Source organism: Lagenorhynchus albirostris, chromosome 18 (genome assembly GCF_949774975.1).
Source record: "Lagenorhynchus albirostris chromosome 18, mLagAlb1.1, whole genome shotgun sequence".
NCBI lineage: Eukaryota > Metazoa > Chordata > Mammalia > Artiodactyla > Delphinidae > Lagenorhynchus > Lagenorhynchus albirostris.
Genome location: NC_083112.1, coordinates 32,524,063 through 32,547,224, shown reverse-complemented (window position 1 = coordinate 32,547,224; position 23,162 = coordinate 32,524,063). Strand labels below are relative to the sequence as shown.

Genomic DNA, 23,162 nt, shown 5'->3' with positions numbered 1-23,162 from the left:
TAAGTCTTCTCAACTTATTTCTCTCATTACATAATAATTTAATACAGTTTGAGTCATATAATGTTTTCATTATTCTATTTTAGTCTAGAATTTACTTTAAAAAAATGAACTATACTTAAGCAGGTGATTTAGATTTATATTGGCTGAACAGAAATGTTTGAGTAGTAATTTTTTTCTCTTAATCAATATAGTAGTTATGGGCTAACATGTTTCTATGAAAAGTGGATTTCTTCATTATATTTAAACTGTTCTGAACTCAAAACCTAAATAAATATTCTAAATGGAGACTTTGAAAAATATACAAATTGGTTCTGTTTCTTATTTATTTATTGGATAGAATTAATTCAATAATAAGTGTGTAATTGATAATGTAATGGTTGAGGGTGCAAGGTCCTTGACAGTAAAGTACATACTAAAGTTTTAACTTTAAAGACATTATCCACAATTGCTAGAGCTGTAACTAAAAGACCATTATATACATATTAAAAGATAAATAAAAATAAACCTGTTTTTCTTTTTAAGGAAGATTAGTGTTCTTATTACAAGAAAGCATTTAAAATTTATTTAAAATACTTTTTATAAATGATAAAGATATACAAGCTGAACAACCAAAAGAACAAACAGAAATGGCCCTCCCTCCTATAAGGGTAGGCAGAGCCCTGTAAGTGAAACCTCCTGCACACATTTAAAAATTGTCCATGTAGAGGTCCTGTGGGGCCGATGACTGTTGCGCCGCTCAGTTTGGACTTAGTTGGAGAGTCAACAGGCACCACTCAGCCCCGGCCCTCTGCCCCCATATGTAGCTATAGTGTGTATCCCTGGATGAGGCCGTGCCTGCTGCAGTCCCAGCTGCAAAGCCAGGCGTACAGCTTCTGCACTTTCCCATTTTAAAAAGGCCATGTTAATTTTGGTGCAGAAACCTAAGTGTGAGTTTAATGTCGACACATAAGATACTTCCTGTTCTCCCCCAACTCCTTTCTGCTCCTCCTCCATCCTCCTCCCTTGGCTTCCCTCCTTCCTCTTCCCCCCTCTCTCCCTTACTTCTTGTTTCTTCTCTTTTCTCTTCTTCCCTTTTCCTTCCCTATCCCTTCCTCCCTCCTTTCCTTTCTACTTGTCCTTCTCCTTTACCTTCTCTTTCTTAATCCTCTTCCTCTTTTTCCTCCTCCCTCTTCTACTCCTCCTCCTCCACTTCCATATTATTTTTATTATTTCTTGACTTCAGGATAGGTCATCAAAATGAGTAAATAACTCTTAGGACTAAAGTGTCTACGTCCACAAACTGTGTGAGCTTTTACAGTATGCTGGGTACTGTTAGCATAAGCATTCTTTAAAGAAGTAGCAAGTATACTTCTTGCATAACCATTATTCTTTATATTTGACTGTAATTCCTTAGTACTATATGTTTTTGGGCACCAGAGCTTCATTTATTTATACTCAAGACAGAGTAGGGTTATAGTGGTTAAGAGCATTTATATAGTGCTCACTACACAGGTTTATCATTTAGTAGACCTGAGACCCTAGACAAATGGCTTAACCTTTTTCTTCCTCAGTTTCCTAACCTATAATATGGGATAAAAATAATTATCCCATATTATAGAGTTCATAGAATTATATACATTAAAAATGGTTAATATTTGTAAACCGGTTTAAATAGTGCCTGATGTGTAGTAAGTACTATATAAATGCTTGGTAAATAAACATGATCATAGGGTTATTATGAGGAATAAATGAATTAAAACATGTAACATAGGTCATGCTTGATATGTGCTATATGATCAGTAAGCTACTTTTAAAATGTTATTGGTTGCCTAGGAGTAGTCACTCTGGAGTTTAGTAGATTAAGCTATTGTATTGGGTTATTTGCTGTTTGTAATTTACTTTATAATTTCAAATTTTCCAATAGCCTTGAAGAAGTTTTAGAAGCTTTAACATCATCTGGAGAAGAAAGAAAAATTGACAGATTTTCTTCTATTGTGGAAGGTCTTCGGCACAATTCAGTTCAATTGCAAGTAGGTTTCATGTTTATCATTCATACTGTTTTTTGTAACTGTTTCCTGATTGACTTATATTTAATACTGTAGTATGAAACCCCACATGCCATTTAATATTTTATAGCATTTTAAATAAATACAGAATTCTAACATATCATAATTTATCTTATAGATACAAATTTATGTACACCTATAATTATTTCCTTAGGTTCCTAGAAGTTGACTTACTAGATTTCTCTGTGAAATATATAATCATAGTCCATGAATTGTTATCTCAATTGTTGATTTTTATAATTTTTTAAGAAGTCTAGGCAATTGAGTGAATTGTGGCTTTTCGTTGTATTAGTTTTATATCTGAAAAGTTGAGAGTGTCCATGAGTAAAAAGACCAAGATACACTTAGAAAAATCCTTTCAAAGATTTTTTTTTCTTTCAAAGATTTTTAAGCACTCCCAAAAAGTCACATTTAGACTTGAAACACTATAATACCCAAGCTGCATGTCTAATATTCATTTAATTTCTCCCTTTTTTTTAAAGACACAAGAATTTTATTGCTGGAACTATTGTTACAATCATTGCTAATCAAACCTAAGTATTTTTAAGGAATTATCAATGACTGATTCCTACCTTCAAATTAAAAAAAAGAATAATTGGTGTGGTTGGGACCTGGCTATTGGGATTTTTGAAGGATCCTCAGGTGATTCTAATGTGCAATAAAATTTGGAAACCAAGGTGCTAATAGCTGTGAAGTAAATCTGTTTCACACTTAATAGTAAAATATTATAGTTTTAATTTTTACTTGAAAGCTCTGTGTACTTTAGCCATTTAATTGTTTCTCATTGTGGTAGGAATGGAAAAGCCAGATCTTAGTGTTAAGTTAATAAAAAATAAACATGGTATTTGATGAAAAATCAGAAAATGTTAGGGACTGTCATATTAATAATTTATTATGACATTTCTGAAGATGGTATTTTGTGAATCTGCTTCTGGTGACAGTGTTTGTGAATGGTGGTGAGGAACCCTGTGTGACTGGTTTCTCGGGACAGTATGCAGACTTGAAGATCTGAGTACGTGTATGGTCACTATTGCGTGGGTCCAGTTCCTGGAGCTTCTGGAAAAGAGCTCCTCCTTCCACATCTGGGAGTGGGGGCCTGGGCTTTGTGTCCACCGCTGACCTCAACCCTGCTCCTTCAGTTCCTCGGTGGGCTGGGGTCTGTTAATCCATTTACCGTTACCCTCATTTCCCTTTCCTTCTCATTTCTCATTGGCCCCAGATTTCCTGTTCACCACAGGACTAATGAAGAGTGAGCCTAAAAGAAACTGTGTAGAGAAAAGCTGAACAATTACTTTATCTGGGTTTTCCTCTAGTACTCATGTAACTTTTACTTGCACGGTGTTTGTGCAAATACCATTAGGTTATTAGATTAATTTTGGTAATTTGTGCAGCTTATTAGAAATTATGTCTAGTTTAAAAATCTCACTATGAAATGTAATAGTCCCATGTAAAGTTTATTCCCTAAGTAAAGACCTTTTGGTTCTAATGCATACTTTTTGTATTTAATGACACACATGTTACAGGAATGATGAAAACAATAGAGTTCTGAGTCAGGCAGGCTTGAATTTGAGTCCCAGCTCTTCACATCGTAGCTTTAGTGACTCTGGATCAGTTCCCAAATCTTTTCTATACTTCAGTTTTCGCAGTTGTAAGATGGCAATAATCTCAGTACCTAGCTCACTGTTGATGCAAGGATTACATAGGATATAGGTTTAAATGCTTAGTACGCTGCTTGGTTCATTAGCAGAAACGTTCAGTAAATGCTAGCTTTAAAAAGTAATTTTGGTAAATTAAAAAAATAAAGTCAGTGGAGATTAAATGTGATCTTCATTTTTTAAAGAAACATTACCAGTGTTGATATTAAAATTGATACTTTACTATACAACCCAGCATTTAATGAAAACTTGCTAATGAAAACTTATGTTCACACAAAAATGCATGCACAAATTTTTATAACAGGTTTATTTGTCATAGCCCCACACTGGGAACAACCCCGTGTCCCTCAACAGGTGAATGGTTACACTGTGGTACACCGTACATATAATACTATTCCACATCAAAGAGGAATGAACTACTGACTTAACGCAACTTGCGTGAATCTTCAGAGAATTATGCAGATTGAAAAATGCCAGTCCTAAAAGGTTACACACTGTTGAAAAATGCCAGTCCTAAAAGATTGCCCAGTGTGGTTTCATTTATATAACATTCTTCTTTTTTTTTTTTTTTTTTGCCGTACGCGGGCCTCTCACTGTTGTGGCCTCTCCCGTTGCGGAGCACAGGCTCCGGACCCGCAGGCTCAGTGGCCATGGCTCACGGGCCCAGCCGCTCCGCGGCATGTGGGATCCTCCTGTACCGGGGCGCGAACCCGCGTCCCCTGCATCGGCAGGCGGACTCTCAACCACTGCGCCACCAGGGAAGCCCTATATAACGTTCTTGAAATAACCAGATTATAGAGAACAGTTCTCTAAGAACAGTTTACTGCTTTACTGGTTGCCAAAGATTTGGATTGGGGTCCGGGAAAGTGTTGGGTGTGGCTGTAAATAAATAGCAGGAAGGAGTGTCGTGCAATTAAAGCAGTTCTGTATCTTGATTGTGGTGATGGTTACACAAATCTATACATGTGATGAAATTGCATAGAACTGTACATGCATACACAGATGAGTGTAAAGCTGGTAAAATCTGAAAAAGCTCTGTGGATTGTACCAATTTCAACTTCTTGGTTTTGGTATTGTACTATAATGATGCAGGATGTTACCAATGGGAGGAATTGTGTGACGAGTACTCAGGACCAACCTGTACGTATTTTTTTTTTTTTTTGCAACTTCCAATGAATCTATAATTACTTCAAAATAAAAGTTTAAAAAATCTTGATAAAATTGGGGTTCCAACTTTTTTTACAACATTATTACATCATTTGATGTTTGAAAGCTGTGAGGGAAAGGATAAAGAAGGGCTCTTTAAGAACAAAGTCAAGTTTTGCCTAGGTAAATGACATGATTGACTCATTAATTGGAAAGTTTGACTATTGCAACCTTAAAATTCTTGGTTATTTGGCATATTAAATTTGTTTTGGCTACCAGACATTAAACTAAATCTATCTGGTCTTTTAAAATCCTGATTACTGTATGAACTTGAAGGCAAACTACATGAGTCAAAAAAATTCTTGGGTAAATTTATTCATTTCTATTATGGGTAGTTAGTCTGATTTTACTGAAGGTGCTAAGTTATGGAAAAATAACTTTATAGTTACGATAAAATATGATAAAAAGAACTATTAATTAAAAACTATAAATTAAGATTACTATTCCATAGAAGACAGTAAGACTTGAAGAAATGAAAATATATTCGTCTAGAGAATTGATATAATTTTGAAATGATTTTTTTAACAGTTTTATTGAGATAAAATTTATTCATTTAAAGTGTACAATTCCATGTTTTTATGTATATTCAGAACGGTGCAATTTTCACCACAATCAATTTTAGTACATTTTCATCATCCCCAAAAGAAAGCCCTCATGCCCTGGCCGTCACCCCTCGGTGCCCTCATTATCTCTAGCTGTAGGCAGCCAATACTCTACTTTCTCCCTCTATAGAGTTTTGTATTCCAGATGTTTGGTATCAGTGAAATCACAGAGTATGTGGTCTTTTCTTCCTTCTTTCACTTAGCATAGTATTTTCAAGGTTCATCCATGCTGTAGGATGTATCAGAGCCTCATTTTGTTGTGGTTGTTGTTGATGCCATATATGATGCTGCTGTATGGTATCCGGCATTTCGTTTATCAGTTGTCAGGTGGTGGGCATGTGGGCTGTTTTAAACTTTTTGGTTATTGTGAACAATGCTACTGTGAATATTTGTGGGGATGATTTCTTTCTTAATGACGGCTTATTTGCCATATTTAGTGTTAAGGCATTAAGGGTGGAGAGGAGGGGCTAGCAGCAGCCTCTTTCTGGACAGCTGTGGAAATTGCTTGAGGAATTTTTATCAGGATACAGGTGGCTGATTATATTAGCTTTTATGAAACTAATTGCTTAAGTTGTAATTAAGTATATTTTCTGTTACACTTAGTAGTGTCATTATTTTTTGATGTCCTATAAACACTATAATTTCTTGATATAGTTTTTAAAGTTTAATTTTCAGTGAGAAGTGAAAGGTCATTTTAGCATCATTTAAATTCATTTCTTGTGAATTGTTCTCAATCGAACAATTCAAAGAATTGTTCTCAATTCTAATATTCCCTACTAAACCATTTTGTTGTGTGTTTATACTCTAATGGATGTTTCTTCTTCCTGTTAAGTCAAATGTATGAAATAGCTAGCAGGTAGCAAGCTTAAGTTAAGAGTAAAGTTATTGTTTTCCTGATAGCTAACTTAGGGGGAAAAAAGTAAGTAGATTCTCTTTTCTGGGGTTGCTAATTCTATTTCCTTTAAAATGATCAAGCAGTACTTTAGTAATATCTAAATACTTTTCTCTCTGGGTGTTTCTAAAGTTAACAAAAATAAAAAAAATATTTTAGAACTAGCTGATTATCAATTTTCCCATAAAGCTATTGCTCTAAGTACCCATTTTATTCCATTAGCTATTTAAGTTGCATTTATTAAAATGTACTAGTCAGGGGTGATATTAGCAAATGAAATTAAAAATAAAACTTGTTTGTTTGTCTCTGAATAAAATAGAAACCAATTGTTTGCTTTTAAATTGGAGAAAATGGGAGATAGTAAAATTAAAAAATTCCTCATTTTTCTCTTAGTGCAAAGTATATTTATTTCAAAGTACTTTTTAAGGGAGGATTGTTACATTTACTTAAGTCTGCTAATAATAATGATGAAGATAATGTGACTACCTCTGATTCTGATAGGGTCCAGTCTTCATGTGTGTGATTAGCTCCTTGTGTTGCCTGGGTCTTCCTTAGAAGAGGGTTGGAATAATGTGAGTGTACCAATCTCTAGTATCTGTCACACTTTGATTTTCATTGTTATTTTCATTTCTATCCTCTTATTATTATTTTTTCTTTCTATGTGTGTCTTCTTTCTTCTCTTGTTAGAGCCATACTTTGCTAGAGTGTCTGAAGCATTATCTAGATCCTAAAGAGTTTGTTCAAACCCATGTTGTTGGGCATAGGGCTGATGGGATTGTGGTAGATTTTTGTCAGGAAAGGAATCAAAGTGTGGGAATCCTGGAGTTTTTGGGGTTGGCTATTTGACTTTTCCTCTGCATCTGTGTCCTCAGTGACGGCACGCTGTACCTTCCCTTCCTATGGTGTCTTCCTAGACTCCTGGAGTGTCAAGAACACAAAGAATCTGTGGTTTTATGCTACTTGTAAACTACTGTGTTAGTCTGCCACACTTGTATGGGTGCTGCTGTCAAAAGACACAAACTTCTAGGTCAAAAACAAAGGACTTCAGTTACCCACAGCCATAGCAGTAGCTCAGGTATCAGCTTTGTCAACCCCAGTTTCCAGTTTCAGTGGGTTGTGTTATAGGGACGACACCCTGAGCTTAGAGAATCCAAGTCTGGTATCATGGGCAGCAGTTACTCTGACTGATACAAGCTGTGATGAGCTCCATTCCATTTGTCTCCCAGAGTATTTAATTAAGCCTGCTGGTCAGCAGTGCTCCAAGCAGCAGGTTGAGGCTGCCCTGCAGTACTGACCTCAGGCATGCCTTCCAGGTCCCAGATCCCATCAGCTGAACAAATCCTGTAAACCGTCAGGGTCTATCTTAGGACACCAGGAGGCTTTCTTATCTTCTTCTGTTGCTCTTTCACTCGGCCTGAGGTATTAATGATTGCACAGACTTCTCTTTGTTCAGCAAGGAGGACATCTGGGGCAACTCTTTCATCTGTAACAACCCTGCCAGTGAGTGAAAGCTGACCTGAGTGCCTTGCAAGGCTGCTGCAGTGTCACTGATTACTTCAGCTAAAACCAGGGACACATTTCGTATCATCTGTTCTAATTCAGTGACTCATCGTAGGGATAACTGTCTGCAGGTGCACGTATGTAGTGATCAGTGTTCTCTCCAGGAAACTCCCCAGAATAACCAAAGTTCGCCTGGGTGTGGAGAGATGGCCACAGTTGTCTGAGGCTGTACGTGTGCTGGTACTGTTTCCTCACACACCTGAGCATCTCTTATGAGCACCTCTGTGGTGTAAGTCATGGTGTTTTCGGAGAGAGAGGCATGTTAATGCCTGGCTTCCCCACAAGATACATAGTTTTGAAGGTGCACATGGTGTTCCTGGAAGGAACATGTTGTTTATAGTTGTTGGGGACCCCCAATTGGGATCTCTATCAGTTGGGGCTACCAGGTGACAGTGCTTTCAACAAGGCCTCCCAGCCAGCTGATAAATTTTTGGGTTCTCAGTTCAGGAAATAATTGAGTCCAGTCTTTATTTTGGAGGGACTGTCTGAAGACATGGCTGCAATGGCAGGTCGTGTTACAGGAGCTTGGAGAACACAGATCTTTCAGAATGGGCTGTGGGTCTGCCTTCCCTTTTGCTCTGGAGGGGAGATGCTGTCTCTGTCTTCCAAGATGGTGTGCTATACAGACATCCTTGTCAAGGTCTTGCAGAAGAAAACCATCTGTACCTCTACTTGCAATACATGCAGAGACACAGAGAGAATTGCCTGGCAGCAGAGAGCAGACCGTTGCACCTCCTTCTGTCACCTTTTTGGCTTCTTTTCCTTCAGCCTGATGCTCCTGGTGTTGTTCCTGTATACACAGAGGTGTGCGTTTGTTGTACCTTGATGTTGAGTGAATGGAACAAAACCTTCACTAATTTCGGTTCATATGATATTACAGAGTAGTAGTACAAAGTACTCTGTACTTTGAAATATGTTACTTGGCAATAATCGACAAATATGACATTGAAACAAATCAGTTACAATGCCTTTTTGAATTTAGCCAAGTTTATTAGCTTCTGTTTGTTTTGTTTCCCTTACCCCTTAAACGCTCAAAATGTACCCAAGTTTAATTTTGCACGAGACCAAACGAAGGTCTTCCTATAATGAATAGTCATATCTTGATTTACTGTTTCTTTTTGTTTCAAGTATCTCCTACCCCCTCAAACAAGTCAATGTTAACTAGAGTTATTTTTAATATCAAGTAAGTCGTTCGCACATTTAATGAAGGATACAGAGTGTAGTAGAACGTTTATCTTTAGGATCACTGTTGGGGCATTCCAGAAGGATGCAGAGATCAATTTATTTTAATTCCTCTCTTTTTTTACCACTACTTTTATTGAGGTTTGCAGCAGTTTGGTTACTGTATCTATATGAATCAAACTGTTAAACATATTAAAATGGACTAGTAAATAATATGCCATTAAGCTAATAAACATTAAAGAAACAGTAAAATAATACACCAACGTGAACTCATATTGTCATGTGGAGCACACACCTACTAAACTAAAAAAAAATTTTTGTCCTAGAGTATACTGCCAATTTTCTGAGTCTGTGTAATACATTTTTTCACTTCTGCTACAATAGACCACCAAAAAGATACACTTAATTCATGACTCAAGGTAACTGCAAAATTTCATAATTAACCAGTCAATTAGTTAATTATTCAGAGATTGCCGTTCAGGGTTCTGCTAGATATTAGAACTATAAAGATGAATGAAATACACTGCTTAAGTCCTTAAGAAGCTTATACTCAGGAATTTATAGCTGGCTAATGTTTCATATGAAAATTGCGATACTAGGAGTTTCAACAAAATGGGAGAACACAGAAGAAATTCATGATGTCTCAGGGGGAGTGTCTGAATAAACCTTTAAAAATCCAAGTTCTGTCTTGAATCCAACTGTTCCTGTTCATATAAATTAGGGCCTCTTGAATCCTTCAGTTTATTTCTCTGCATCTGTATGAGATATATGCAGTTACCTCAAGCTCTGACTTGTCCTCTTACTGTGTTCATTTACCGAATATTTAATTGGAAATATAAGTAAAATTATAGGACTTTATATATGCTGATATACTTCACTCTTTCTGTGTTTGTCTACATGATGTAGTAGTCTATTTTAGTTTATATTCTGAATTAACACATGAGATTTTAAAATTCTTTGGAGTTTCTTTAGTTGCACTGGAGGCAAGATATTTCTCTATAAGCATCATTTACTCATTTTAACTTGATAATGTAGAATTTGATTGTGCAAAGAGAGACAGATGATTTCTGCTATGGGGTAGAGAAGATGAATAGCGGTCTGACCTGTGTCTTCCAGGCCCAGATAGTAAGTATTCACAGATTCTGATAGGATTTTTATTTAAGTACTTTACTGGTGCTTGTTTCCAGTCTGAATTTAGCTTTGGAAGCTGATACGTTTTCAGTGTAGTATAGCCATCATTTTACATGTGAAAACATGTTATATTCAGGATGAATATGTTGACCAAGTGTGAACTTTCTAAAGAATGTTTGCTTTTGCTGTTTGTTGGATACCTTTTCAATTCCTTCCACATAATCGTGGAGAAAGCATCTGTGTTGGTGGTCTTTGCAAAACCTGGACAGGCCTGTGTTCGAGGCTCAAGCATCACTGCTGTTAGTATACCTGGCATTTTGTACTTAAACTTGTTTGTCTGAAAAGGGTTGGAAACCAAAGGTTAAAGATGCATAAAGTGTTTATTTTTTCTCCTGTTTGTGTTGCACATAGTGATAGACAGCAGTAAATTAAATTGTGTGCTAGAGGAACTTTAGGTGATGCATATTCACATGTGAAGAAACCTTCTCACTTCATTTTCAAGGGCAGAAAGCTGCTTTGCTGATTAAGTGATGTCAATTCCAGCATGTGTCTTTGTCTTGCTGTTTAACCTCTTTCTACTTCTAAAGATTTTCCTTTGATCATTTGCCTTGTTCTTAAGATTGCCTTTGACAAGCTCTATCCCTCATATTGAATATCTTTGAGATTTTTGCTTACAGTTTATCTACTTTGTCCCCGTTATATGTCTTTACCCCTCTAGTTTACAACATTGCTGACATTTGTCCCACTATTTGTAATTACTGTTTTGTCTGCTTATTTTCCTAGTCCTTGGCTATGTGGGGTTTGCTGGTCTCAGCTTTTGTAGGACATTTTCTGTCTGTTGCTGTTCTTGAGGAAATCCTCAACTGTTCCGAATTCTAGCTGGATATGTGTGTGCCTCTGTGTGCAGACACATCTTTATAGCTAGAAGTTATGTTAAAAATACCTTTTCTCATGTAAGGCTCCTTTTTGATAATTGGGGCAAGAGTAACAAATGAGGTTACAGCATTTACTTTCCATATCATTAGAACTGAGTACATATCTAACACCTAAAGATGTGTCGAACTTATAAGCCTTGTTTAAACCAAAGGTTAATGAGCAGTATTTCTAAAGTATAAAGGTACATTTGGAGCAAGGAGAATATTTTAGAGCCAATTTTAATTGTATGCTTTCATTTACTGGTTGCATATGGTACATGTGAGAAGAAAATGTTTTCCATGTGCAGCAGCAGTTCTGTCCCTTTGTAGAAACTTCTCGTCAAGTCACCAATTTGCCAGATGCAGTGGTAATTATCTTATTTGACCTATTAGAGCATTTGACACAGTTGATCACTCTCCCTGTTGACACACTTTTCTCCCATTCTTCCAGGACACCACAATCTCTTCATTTATCTTCTACCTAGTTGACAGCTTTTTACTTTTCTTTAACTCATTTCCTCAACCTTCAAATCAAAACCTACAATTGAAATGTCCCAACCAGTTCTTGTACCTCCTCTTCTCTCTCTCTTTACTACTCTCTCGGTGATTCCATCTAAGGTCTTGGTTTTTACATACAAATGCTATGGTAATCTCTTTCTCCAACTGGAGTCTCCTATATCCAATTTCCTTTTCTAGTTTTTTCGATGAGGATCAATAATAGACAATATTTCCAACTTAACATCTCCAAAACTTAAGTCCTGATCTTTCTTCCCAAGTCTGTTTCCTCTGTTTATGCTGATTTTTTTTCTAGCTTAATAAATGTCAGCCTTTGAATTGCCCAGGCAATTCAAACTGTGGATTCAGTCTTGCCTCCTCTCTTTCTATAGTAGTGATTTCTGTCTTTTTCATTTCATAGCTGCATCCCTAGCACCAAGAAGTGCTTAGTAGACATCATTAACAGGCTTGGAAGGAATGAAATGCATGAGCTAGTAAACAGAGAAGGTCTGGTGCCCAAAGATAGAACCTTCAGATAAGTTAGGATGCTCCCAGGAGGGCAGAAACTCTTGTTTTCTTACCCTCGTCAGTTCCAGAGGAAGGTGGCTTTTGCCTGCTGTTGAAACTGTTAGTATGGCATAATTAGTGCAAATTAATGGAGATCATATATGCTACATTTTGGGAACATCAAACAGAACATGGTGATTAATTCTTTATGATGAATATCACAATTTCATTATTTTCTTGAGCTTCTGTTAATATTCCAGCATTCACTAATTTCTTAAATGAATGTATGATTCCTAATGTACATTTCAATCTCAGAATTTTAGAAGCAGGATTTATCCTATTCTCCTGTGAAATTTGTTTCTTTCCTTGCATTTTATGTCTCCGTTAATGGTCCCACCTCCTATCTAGTTGAACAACAAAGGTGGGAGGACTTGTAAATTCTTTTCTTTTGCCTCAACCACATGTTCACCCAGCCATCAAATGTTTTTCAAATGTTGTTCAAGACCTCCTCATCGCTCAACGAAGCTACCTGTATGATAACTTCTTAACTTGAATCTATTACCTCTATTATCGCCGCTCCTGCATAAAATCCTTTATGATTTCCCCTATTTCCAGCTGAGTCAGAAAGTTCCGATTCGGCACATGAAGCTGTGCCTCCTCTGTCTGGCTTCATCTTTATTGGGTCCTTCCCCTGTTCTCCCACTTTCCGCCTTACAAACTGCTCAGGAAATCTGAATTCCTTGTAACTCAGCAAAAGAGCCCAGATCTTTGAACATGTAAACTGCTCTGCTTTAAACATCTTGGTCCTCCTTTTCATCTGGCTGTCTCCCTATTAATCCTTAAGAGTCAGTACTGTTCCTCAGCTTTCCTTGTTTTTATTTACTGTCTCCACATTCTCATCATATACTGAACACATCTCTTACAGTACATAGTATATTTGTGTTACTGAACCTGCTTATCTTCACTAGGGGAGGCAACATGTCCTATTTTACCTTTTTAGTTCCTGAGCCTTTTCTACTGTCTCTAGGAATTGAGTTATATGGGATAGATGCCAGATTGGCTCCCGCTTATGCTGGTATGCTATACCAGTGTGAAATCATGTGATAAAAAAGGTCTAAATGTCTCAATATATGTATTAGAAACCTAGAAGGAACTCTTTGGTCTTTATCTTGATTATAGAATTTTTTATCTGTAAGGATGTAAATCAATACATTTTACTGTATGTAGACATATGTTTACATGATATAAATTAATCAAAGAGTGGTTGTAGGTCATGATAGTGGCAAATTACTGTTACAGTTGGGAAGGGATCCTAAAGAATTAAATTCATTCTTTCGGCTTAAGTCAGTTCCTAGTTTTCTTTTTATGAAAAATTGCCTTTTAAAATGTTTCCTGGGAATAATTTGGATGATTCTTTTCCCTTCTTTCTCCTCAATTTCATGCTAATATTATTCTACACATATCAACTTTCCATTTAGGTGATATTTGCTGCTAATTTTTATGTTGTTTATTTTTGCTTCTTTCTTTGAGTTGTCTATAATTTGCATCTTTTCCTGGAAACCTGGTGGCTAATACTAATTTAATTTCTCTGAACGTAGAGAAATTAAATTAGTATGCTAATTTAAATATTTGTATGCTGTTTGAGATCTTTTAAAATGCTGAAAAAAACATTTGTGGGTATTGGGTAATGACTGGCAAGGAAGTGGAAAGAAAGCATTTTAAACTTGACTTTCTGACATGACCTGGTTACAGCTGAGTGAACGTGTACTGGAAAGGTAGACGCTGTTTTAAGTTTTTTCTTTTTTTCTTTTAAATATGTTTTCTTTTTCCCTCTCTTTCAAGTTTTGGCAGTAGAGGCATGCTGGCCAGATTTTAGTGTTTAGATATCAAATAGAACAATTATAATATATTTCAACCAGCAGGAACTGAGACCCCTGTTGGTGTCTTAATCCCAAAATGGCATTTTAAATTCATATAAACCTTGCCTTAAGGGATGGAAAAAGGACAATTTAGGGAACAGCATGAGGTTAAACACATTGATCAGTAAGCTGGTCTTTCTTGTTAGATTTTGGTAGAATGTGGACTTAGAAAAATAACATCATCAACAACAGCAGAGAATTCTTTGCTTCTCTAGAAGCAACCTCTTTTGCTTCCATTATATAGATTTTGGATAATGAAAGATATAATTCAGCCAGGGATTAAAAAAAAAGGAGATCCAGGTTGAAATTTGGAGTGTTAAATATGAATGGGAAAATACAGCGATTTTTAATTTTCATCATTTAAGTTATAAACTAAAGCATTTAGTTAGCTATGTTATTTCTTTATGTCTTCTTAATAAGCGTAACACACAGTAAGCTGAATTTTTGTCAAAGTGTAGGAACCATTGCCTGATAAGTTAACTTCTAGTAATTAGCTGTGCAATGTTCATAATATAATTTTTGGTTATAACAACCCCATTAACTAGTTTCAGGCCTTTGCTAACTCTCATTGACTTAAAGTCTTTGGGTTTCTCTTGATGAATGAGAAATTATTTTATTATCCTATTTTAGGATAGGATCTATCTAAGGATATTTATAGTTTTTCAACTAGTGTGTGTTCAGTTTATGTCTTATGTGTATGGAATGATATTTTTGGAGAAGAACTTAACTTTTGGATGGAGTGAATTAAAAATTCCCCTGAAACTATATTTCTTGTCTAATTTATAATTGACTAAAATATTTTACATACAAATTATCGTTTTAATAGACTCACCTGTGAAGGAAGATATTTGATAATACTTGGAACACAGCCTTGATGTTTCAGTTCTATTACTCCTTTAATGTCAGAATCCAAGTCTAAGTCTTGCTGTGTAATTTATTGTAGGTAGCATGTATGCAGCTTATCAATGCCCTTGTTACATCTCCTGATGATTTGGACTTCAGGCTTCACATCAGAAATGAATTTATGCGTTGTGGATTGAAAGAGATATTGCCAGTAAGTGCCCTGCAGACTCCTTATTAATATTTAAATTAGAGAAGTACTTGAGTAGGGGGAAATTTAGATAAATTACCTTCAAGAATAATTTATCTGTGGGAAAAAAGGCTTGAGTATAAAATCTATTTTTGAAATAGATGATAAGGTTTGAGTATTATTTAACACTTTAAGTGTTTGAATGCTGTAAATCAAGTTGAATGGTTGGTTTATTGTTTATGTTTTTCATTAATTTTTTGCATCGTTAAAAACAAAACTGTTCCTTATAACTCCTATTTAATATCTCTAGAATTTAAAGCGTATTAAGAATGATGGCCTGGATATCCAACTTAAAGTCTTTGACGAGCATAAGGAAGAGGATTTGATTGAGTTCTTCCATCGCCTCGAAGATGTTAGAGCTGAACTTGAATATCCTTTTGTTCTGAAGTCTAATCAAATATGTAAAATTACTGCTAACCCTTAAACAGCCCCCACCCCATAAAATATTAAACTTCTGAAGCCATTTCTAGATAAATGATATAAAATCAAACCTTTATTGAATCAGAAGGATGTTTGTATAAACCTTTTTTATTTTATTAGTTTATGTGCGTTTTTGTGAATACATGCATATGCAAATGGATGTTACAATCTCCAAATGGATGCTTTTTAGACAAGCCTCTTATGTATACATGTACAATCTGTTCTTTTTGTTTGGCACCTCCCCTCCCCCTAGTCCCTTCATCATTAGGAATAGGTGCCCTTAGCCTGCTGGTTAGTTCCTACCCTGTACCTTGGGTGTATCCTCATACGGGCCTTTGTTAATTCTGTGCATCTGCAGATGTCTGTGCTTGTCCAGAGATCTGCCACCTTTCTGTCTTCCACTGGGGCTGCTCCATGGTAGGTAATGCCTGGCACCAGCCCTCTTGGTCAGGGCTCCCCCAGAACCCAAAGACTTCATTCACAACCAGCTGCCCACTACTCTTTCTGCCAGCAGTATCTTGGCTCAAGAGAGGAATATTGGTTGGAGTTGATTGTGGAGGAGAAGCCAGGAAGTGTCAGGTCAGGTTGTCATTTGCACATAGTTTTCCCTCTATTCTCATTCCTAACTACATGTGTTTTATTATATGCTGAGTATATATGATGCCTATTTTAGGTTAAGATACACAGTAATCTTTCGAAGCCTTACAGAGCAGATTCCGTGTCACATTATTGCAGTTGTTCGGTATAGAGGATAAATAAATCCACATATTCCTTAATCAGTTTACTGAAGCGAATGATCTTCACAACATGGTGTGGAACACAGTTAAGGAAACCAGAGCAGAGGGATATTTCATTTCAATTCTGCAGCATCTTTTGCTGATTCGAAATGATTATTTTATAAGGTAAGAGGAAGCTATATTCTAATATTTTCTTTCACTAATAAAATTCTATTAATTGTGAAATTCACCTGATGTTTGATTTGGGCAAGCAAATATTTTTAAGTTTTGTATTTCTTTCGTAATATTGATTCATAGAATGCACTGTTTCCTCTGGGCATATATTTAGGTAGAAAATAGTATAAAATGATATTACTATTACTTTCTAAGCTCCAGCAGATTCTTGGTTACAACTTTTCAGCTGAATAAAAATGCAAACTAGCAACAAATTACTAGTTTACTGCGGATGAATAATGTTTTCTGGTTAGTCCCTAGGCAGTAGGAATGGCAGATACTAAACATCACTTTTATTAGTGTTTAAGTAGCTAGCAAGTTCCTTAATAATACAGTTGTGTTTAATGTTGCTAATGTATCAGAAAGCTAGACAAATGACTTCTCAAGTTTGATTATATCCTAGACATCTTGAGCGTAACAAATTGTTTAAAGAAAATAATTGTTTATCCATGTTTATCTGTAGTTATATATGGATAGTAACACTTAAGCTGCTGGACTGTTATGAAGATTAAAATGGTAACATGAGTGAGACTCCTAGCCAAATATCTGGCAGATGGTGTATGCTCAATAAATGTCCTCTATACCCTCTTAACTCTTTTATTACTGTTTTATGAAGGAAGCTGAGATCTTTGAATATAAAACCACTTTGGTCACCTTTAATTTAATTTTGCTGAAATTCATTCTCAAATACTATGGGTAGTATGTCTTTTCTTACTCTAATTTCAAGTAGAAGGAGTTGCTAGACAGTCTCATTCAGGCTGTGTCCTCTAGGTGATGTCAGAGGGTGCAATTTATGTTTTTGATGTACCTAACAAGTGAATAGAATAAAAGTCTAAACGTGGTAAAACTTTAGGTTCTTCGAGATGAGCACAGATCATCCACCCTACCTCTTTCCTTTGTAGAATTTGGAAGTCCCAGTGATATTCTAAAATAGAGTTCAGGAACCTGTTTTGAGACTTCATTTGCTTCTTTCTCATATTTTATTAAAATAAGACACTTTAAATATTTAACCACTCTATAAATGCTAGATAAAAAATACTAATACTTGATTAATAATATTTTTAAGTATCATAGGTACCCCACTAATTGTAATACTATACTCTCCTGAAGATTTACCTAAAAATAAACTTGGAACTTCCATTTATTCTAAAGTAGCCCCATCCTTTTCTTGATACCTGTGTGGTTGGTCCTGTCAACCTCTGATTTTTTGCCGCTTGAATTTCCAAGAATTTAAGACTGCTGTTTGCTTTTGAAGCGTTGAATGTGTCTACAGTGTTACAAAGGGGGTTATTTAATCCCTTCATCTGTGTTCCAGGGAGCATGTGGTTGTGTCTAACTTCAAAACAGATTAAAAAGCACAACTGTAGTGGGGCACACTCAGGCGAGCCTTTCACTTTAGTGGAATCAAGAGTCTAAAGAAATATTACATTGTAGCATTACCAAAGTGACATTAGTGAGGCATAGAAGTTCATCTAGTTTGGTCATTTTTTGAGTAGTACCTTTTAAGTTTGATACTCGTCTATGTTGCCTTCTTTCTTGGCTCTTTAAGCCCGAGGCCCTTGGTCTTTGTTCCAGATATGGTTGCTATGAAGGCAGAATTCTTCCCATGACGGCCGTAGTGAAGATGATCCCATCGATTCTTTCCTATGTTCCAAAATTCTCAGTTATTTATTACTATTATTGTTGTTGTTGATTCTTATAGTGAGTATACATTTATTACAAGATAGAGTCAGAATTGTGGTCACTTACATAATATTTTTATTATATATTCATCCTTTTAATTAACATACAGTAAATTTTACTCTTTTTGCTGTGTGGTCCAAGATTCATAAATCTTGTTCTTTTGGTTTTACCTTCATTTTTCGGTTTTACTATCTCGAATGGACCTAGATTTCGCCTTTCAGAAATATTCAGTTATCTGAACATTTTTGACTGATGAACATTTAAAATTAATATTGACATTAATAAATACAAATTTTGAAGTTTTTTATAAGTTATTTTTCATTGTAGAATGCAAAATATTGTCATTTAAAAGAATTAGTGGATAGGAAAATTAAAATCTTTGCTTACTTTCACATCTGGAACAAAAGGAAATTTTACTGAAATGGAACTTGATTGGAGAATGTACATCAAAGGTCCCCAAGAAAAATCAAATGCAGTAAGATAATTGGAAGGTGGATAGAAGATCAAATTCAATTCTGTAACAAATTACTAATGGCTTATTGTGTGCAGAATAGCATGTTAGTTGAATGTGCATGGGAGATAATTTCTGATATTTGGTAAAAAAAAAAAAACTGCAGAGAAAGTGAAGGTGATTTCAAAATATTCTCCAACAAAAATGACTTTTATTAATGAAGTAATGACATTTATGTTTATCCCTTAATTAGGTTGTTTACATATTCCTTTGACATATTCACTACCTTACCAATATCACTCATAGAGATTATTTTCTAGATTTACATTTCTGAATTCCAGACGTACATTGTTCTTTACTAGTATTGCCTTACTGAAAGAGTTTTTGCATGAATTTTCAGCTACATTATAAATGAGCTCATAATTTAGGGTTGTGGAAGTGAGAAAACACTTAATGACATTATGTTTTTTAAAAACATTATACACAATAGCTGGTGTTAATTTAAGCCATGTTTTTATTAAAACAACATCAAGATAACATTAAAAAGAGTAAAAAAGGGACAGAGTGTGTCATCTCAGTTTTTAAATGTGATAGCTAGAAACGTGTGTGCAATTTATGTACCTCAAGTGTAAATGTGGTTATTATAGCTAAAATATTAGGGAATGGGAGATTATTTCATTGAAAGAAGTTGAGAAAATTGATGAAAGCATTGATAATACCTTCTTGCTTTAATTGGTATCCAAGAACACTATGTCTTGAATATTCTTACTCTATGACAATTAATGAACATTGTCTTATTTGCTAATGTTAAGCTGTAGTGAATTTTATTCAGCATAATGGATGGTTTATTAGGTACCAGGTAAATAGGTCCAGGGCAGTAGGTCATAGTATACAGGGAAGGAAGTCTCAAGTAGCTGGAGGCATCATCACATACGTAGTGAGAAGGGGTTGGAGAGGAAAACTGCAAAAAGTCATTGAGAAGAAATAGTCCTAGGTGGTGGTTCGGATGGAGGACTGTATTCATTAGAATATTACCCACCCTCTCTATCACTGTCTCTATCACTGTAGTTTGGTTTTGTTTGTAAAATCTTCTGGATATTTCTTTCACGTTTGTTGGCTTGAGTTTTAAGGGATGTATTTTAGCTTATTACTAACACAGGTGGATTGAACTTAATTGTACTAACACATGAAGGCTATTTGGGGATTTTAATTAAATTTAAATTTTGGACAAAAATTGTTATACTGAAGTTTTCTAGCTTTCTTTTGAGTAAGGAACATTCATTTGATATTGTTTATAATTCACAGTATCACAAACATTCTAAAAACAGTGAACTGTATGTTTTTAAGAACCTTCCAGATAATTTTTTAGAAAATATATCTTTTGGTTTGTATTAATAAAATGAATTAATGGTAGCTCTTTCAGTATGGTACAGTGATAGGTTGATGATCTCTGCTGAGGACTGCTTTTAAGTACATGTCACTTCATTTTAATATTCTATTTCTTACTGCCTACTAATTAAGTCAATATTCTGACTTTTGCAAGAAAATGATCTTTAAAGCACACTGTATTTATAGCTAAAAGATCATAAAAAATGTAATGTGTTAAAATCATTAGAAGGAAAGTGGCAGTTGTATTTACTCTCACTCGCATGTTAAATCTATATGTCAACTGTTGAAACTATACAGTTGTATATTATTGAAGTAGAAATCAAGCTACTGAAATGTTTTGATGTAAAGTTACACTAATAGAGTGTACATTTATTCTTTTCCTTGGTTCTAGGCAACAGTACTTCAAATTAATTGATGAGTGTGTATCCCAGATTGTACTGCATAGAGATGGGATGGATCCAGACTTCACATATCGAAAAAGACTAGACTTAGATTTAAGTCAGTTTGTTGGTGAGTGTTTCTCTGTTATTTAAATGAAAGTACCTTATGTCCCTTACCCATGGGTTAGTGCTAGAGTGTTGTTTCTCACAGTGTGGGCTGTAGACTCCAGAGGGTCCTGGATACCTTTTCAGGAGGTCCTAATAGTCAAAACTATTTTCATAACAATACTGAGACAGTTATTTGGCATTTTTACTCTGTTGGTATTTTCAACGCAATATTGGGAAAACTGCTGGTACTTTGTTGTGAATCAAGGCAGTGGCACCAAACAGTATTAGTAGCCATGGGATTCTTTATTCTCAGTAAAACAAAGGAAATTAAACAAAAAAAGTGCCATTTTTTATTTAAGAATGTCCTTGATAAAGAACTAAAAAAAGTTAATTTTATTAAATATCTACCTTTGCACACACATCATTTCAATATTCTGTGTGAATATATTCAATATTCAATATACTGTGTGTGTGAATCACTTGTGCTGCAAACCAGAGTCCAATTGGAAATACTTGTGTAATCGTCTGAGCTGCCAGCTGAAATGCCTGCTTTTTTTTTTTAACTTTGAAAAAAGGATCGTCATACAAATTGTGGCTACTCAGATGTGAGTGTTTGGCACACACTTTCCTAAAAATGAAATAAAATGTGTCTGTAACTTCAATGAAAATGATAGAATATGTTACCAATGATAAAATTGGAATATTCAGGTAAATATTTGAGTTTTGGAAAACTTGTACTTGCTACCATCATCTTGGCAACTTTGCGGTCCTAAATTTTTTTTCTGATGAGATCAGTGGTGGTATTACCCTATCTGTTTATTTTGATATTGTATGATGAGATGTGTCACCATTTGGAGGATCTGCATGACTCTGCAAACCACTCTTTCCCAAATGACCAGGGCTTGATGTGTCTAAATGATTTAAAAGTAACAGTACAAAATGGTCATTGACATCATACCCGATTCCACATTGTAACTAATGTTTAAGAAATTACCATATGTCAAATCTTGGTTTAGCATTAAAAAGGAATATCTATTATTTGCATGAAGTTGTTTTTTCTTCATATAATATTTGAGTTCAGGAAGAAGTGTGGAATGTATAGAATGAGAAAGGAGTACATAATACTAGTGAGACTGATAAAGTGAATACTTGTTTCTCTCTGCAGGAGAGAAGAAATTAGGAGTTCTTGGGGGTGGGAGGGACATAGAAATGAAGAAAAATATGCTCTAAATATGTAGCAAACTAAAATGTGGAATGATTCTGAATAGTGTCTGAAGAGAAAACTTTTTCTACCTGGACATTAGGAATATTTTTTCTTGAGTAGGTGAGAGGTTTTGACATTGAATTCTTGAGAAGGAAATACTATATAATCTTTGAATACTTCTTGGCTATATAAGTGAAACATGTTACATAGTTATAATAAGTCCATTGTGTTTATTTATTGTAAATGTTTAGAATAAACTTATAGACACAATGCAGAAGACTTAAGTACAGAAGAGAGTGTCCCTGTATTTACACGCTTAGGTGAGAGAGGACAGTAGGGGAGACAGATATTGGAAAGTATAGGGCACAGATAACTCCATATATTAAAAGAGGGATTCAAGAGATGCTGTCTGTGCAACAGGAATCAGAGGATTAAGTATTAATTTAGTGCTACAGAGCCAGCCAAATGAAAGTAAAATTATCAAAAATTGGGATTAGATGGGAAACAGTGTTTTCTTATTTCATAGTAGGAAATTATCTATAATGTCCTAAATAGTTAAATCAGAAAATAATGGTGTACACACTTTATTTAGAGTTAGGAAGCTAACCACCAGAGCTGTAAGAGGAAGCATTTAGGAAGTGGGGCTGAGTTTTGGATGCAATGATTTGGTTGACTTTTGCTTCTTCTAACTTGTTCTGTGGTATATTTTCTTAAACCATTTTCATTATTACTTTCATTAAAAAAAGAAAGAAGGGATACAGTACATTCATGAGACATCCATAATGAATTCATTCATAATATGAATTACTTCTCTTGCCAAGTATCCCATCATGTGGATACATATCAGAGCTTATTAGTCAATCTATTATTGGTGGACATTTAAGTTATTTGCAGTTTTTTGCTAACATAATATTTTAATGAATATTCTTGCTTAAAGGCGAAGTCCTAGAAATACATTACTGGGTGAAAGAAAATATTAATTTTAAGTTTTAGTACATATTGCATCATTTCTCATCAGCAAAGTTCCTTAATTATACTTCCACTGTTTTTAGGAGAGTAGGGTTCCCTGTGCTATCTCCAATACTTGACATTAGGGATCATTTAATCTTTGCTTATTTCTCATTAAAACTTTTTATATTTTCATATTACTAGGGAAAATCAAGTATCTGTTCTTATGATTTAGCAATTTTTAATTTTTTTATTCCTAATTTTCTGCTCATTACTATTGCACATTTTCCTAGTTGGTATTGACTATCCTCTTCTCCTCTTTTTTCAAAATATTTATGAATTGAGGATAGCAACCTTTTAGTATTGTATGTTACAGTTGAACTCCCTCCTCCTTTTGCCTAATACAAGGTTAGAATTGTAATTTGGTTTAT

At 35.0% G+C, this 23,162-nt stretch overlaps 1 protein-coding gene across 1 annotated transcript in view; it reads left to right on the top strand.

Moving 5' to 3' along the window:
* The window catches only part of DIAPH3 (diaphanous related formin 3), a 546,228-nt gene that overhangs the window by 164,373 nt on the left and 358,693 nt on the right, over window positions 1–23,162 (top strand). Inside the window, 5 exon segments of the mRNA XM_060128783.1 lie at window positions 1,904–2,009; window positions 15,052–15,162; window positions 15,449–15,567; window positions 16,404–16,520; window positions 20,483–20,601. Of these exon segments, the coding sequence (XP_059984766.1) occupies window positions 1,904–2,009; window positions 15,052–15,162; window positions 15,449–15,567; window positions 16,404–16,520; window positions 20,483–20,601 (572 nt within the window).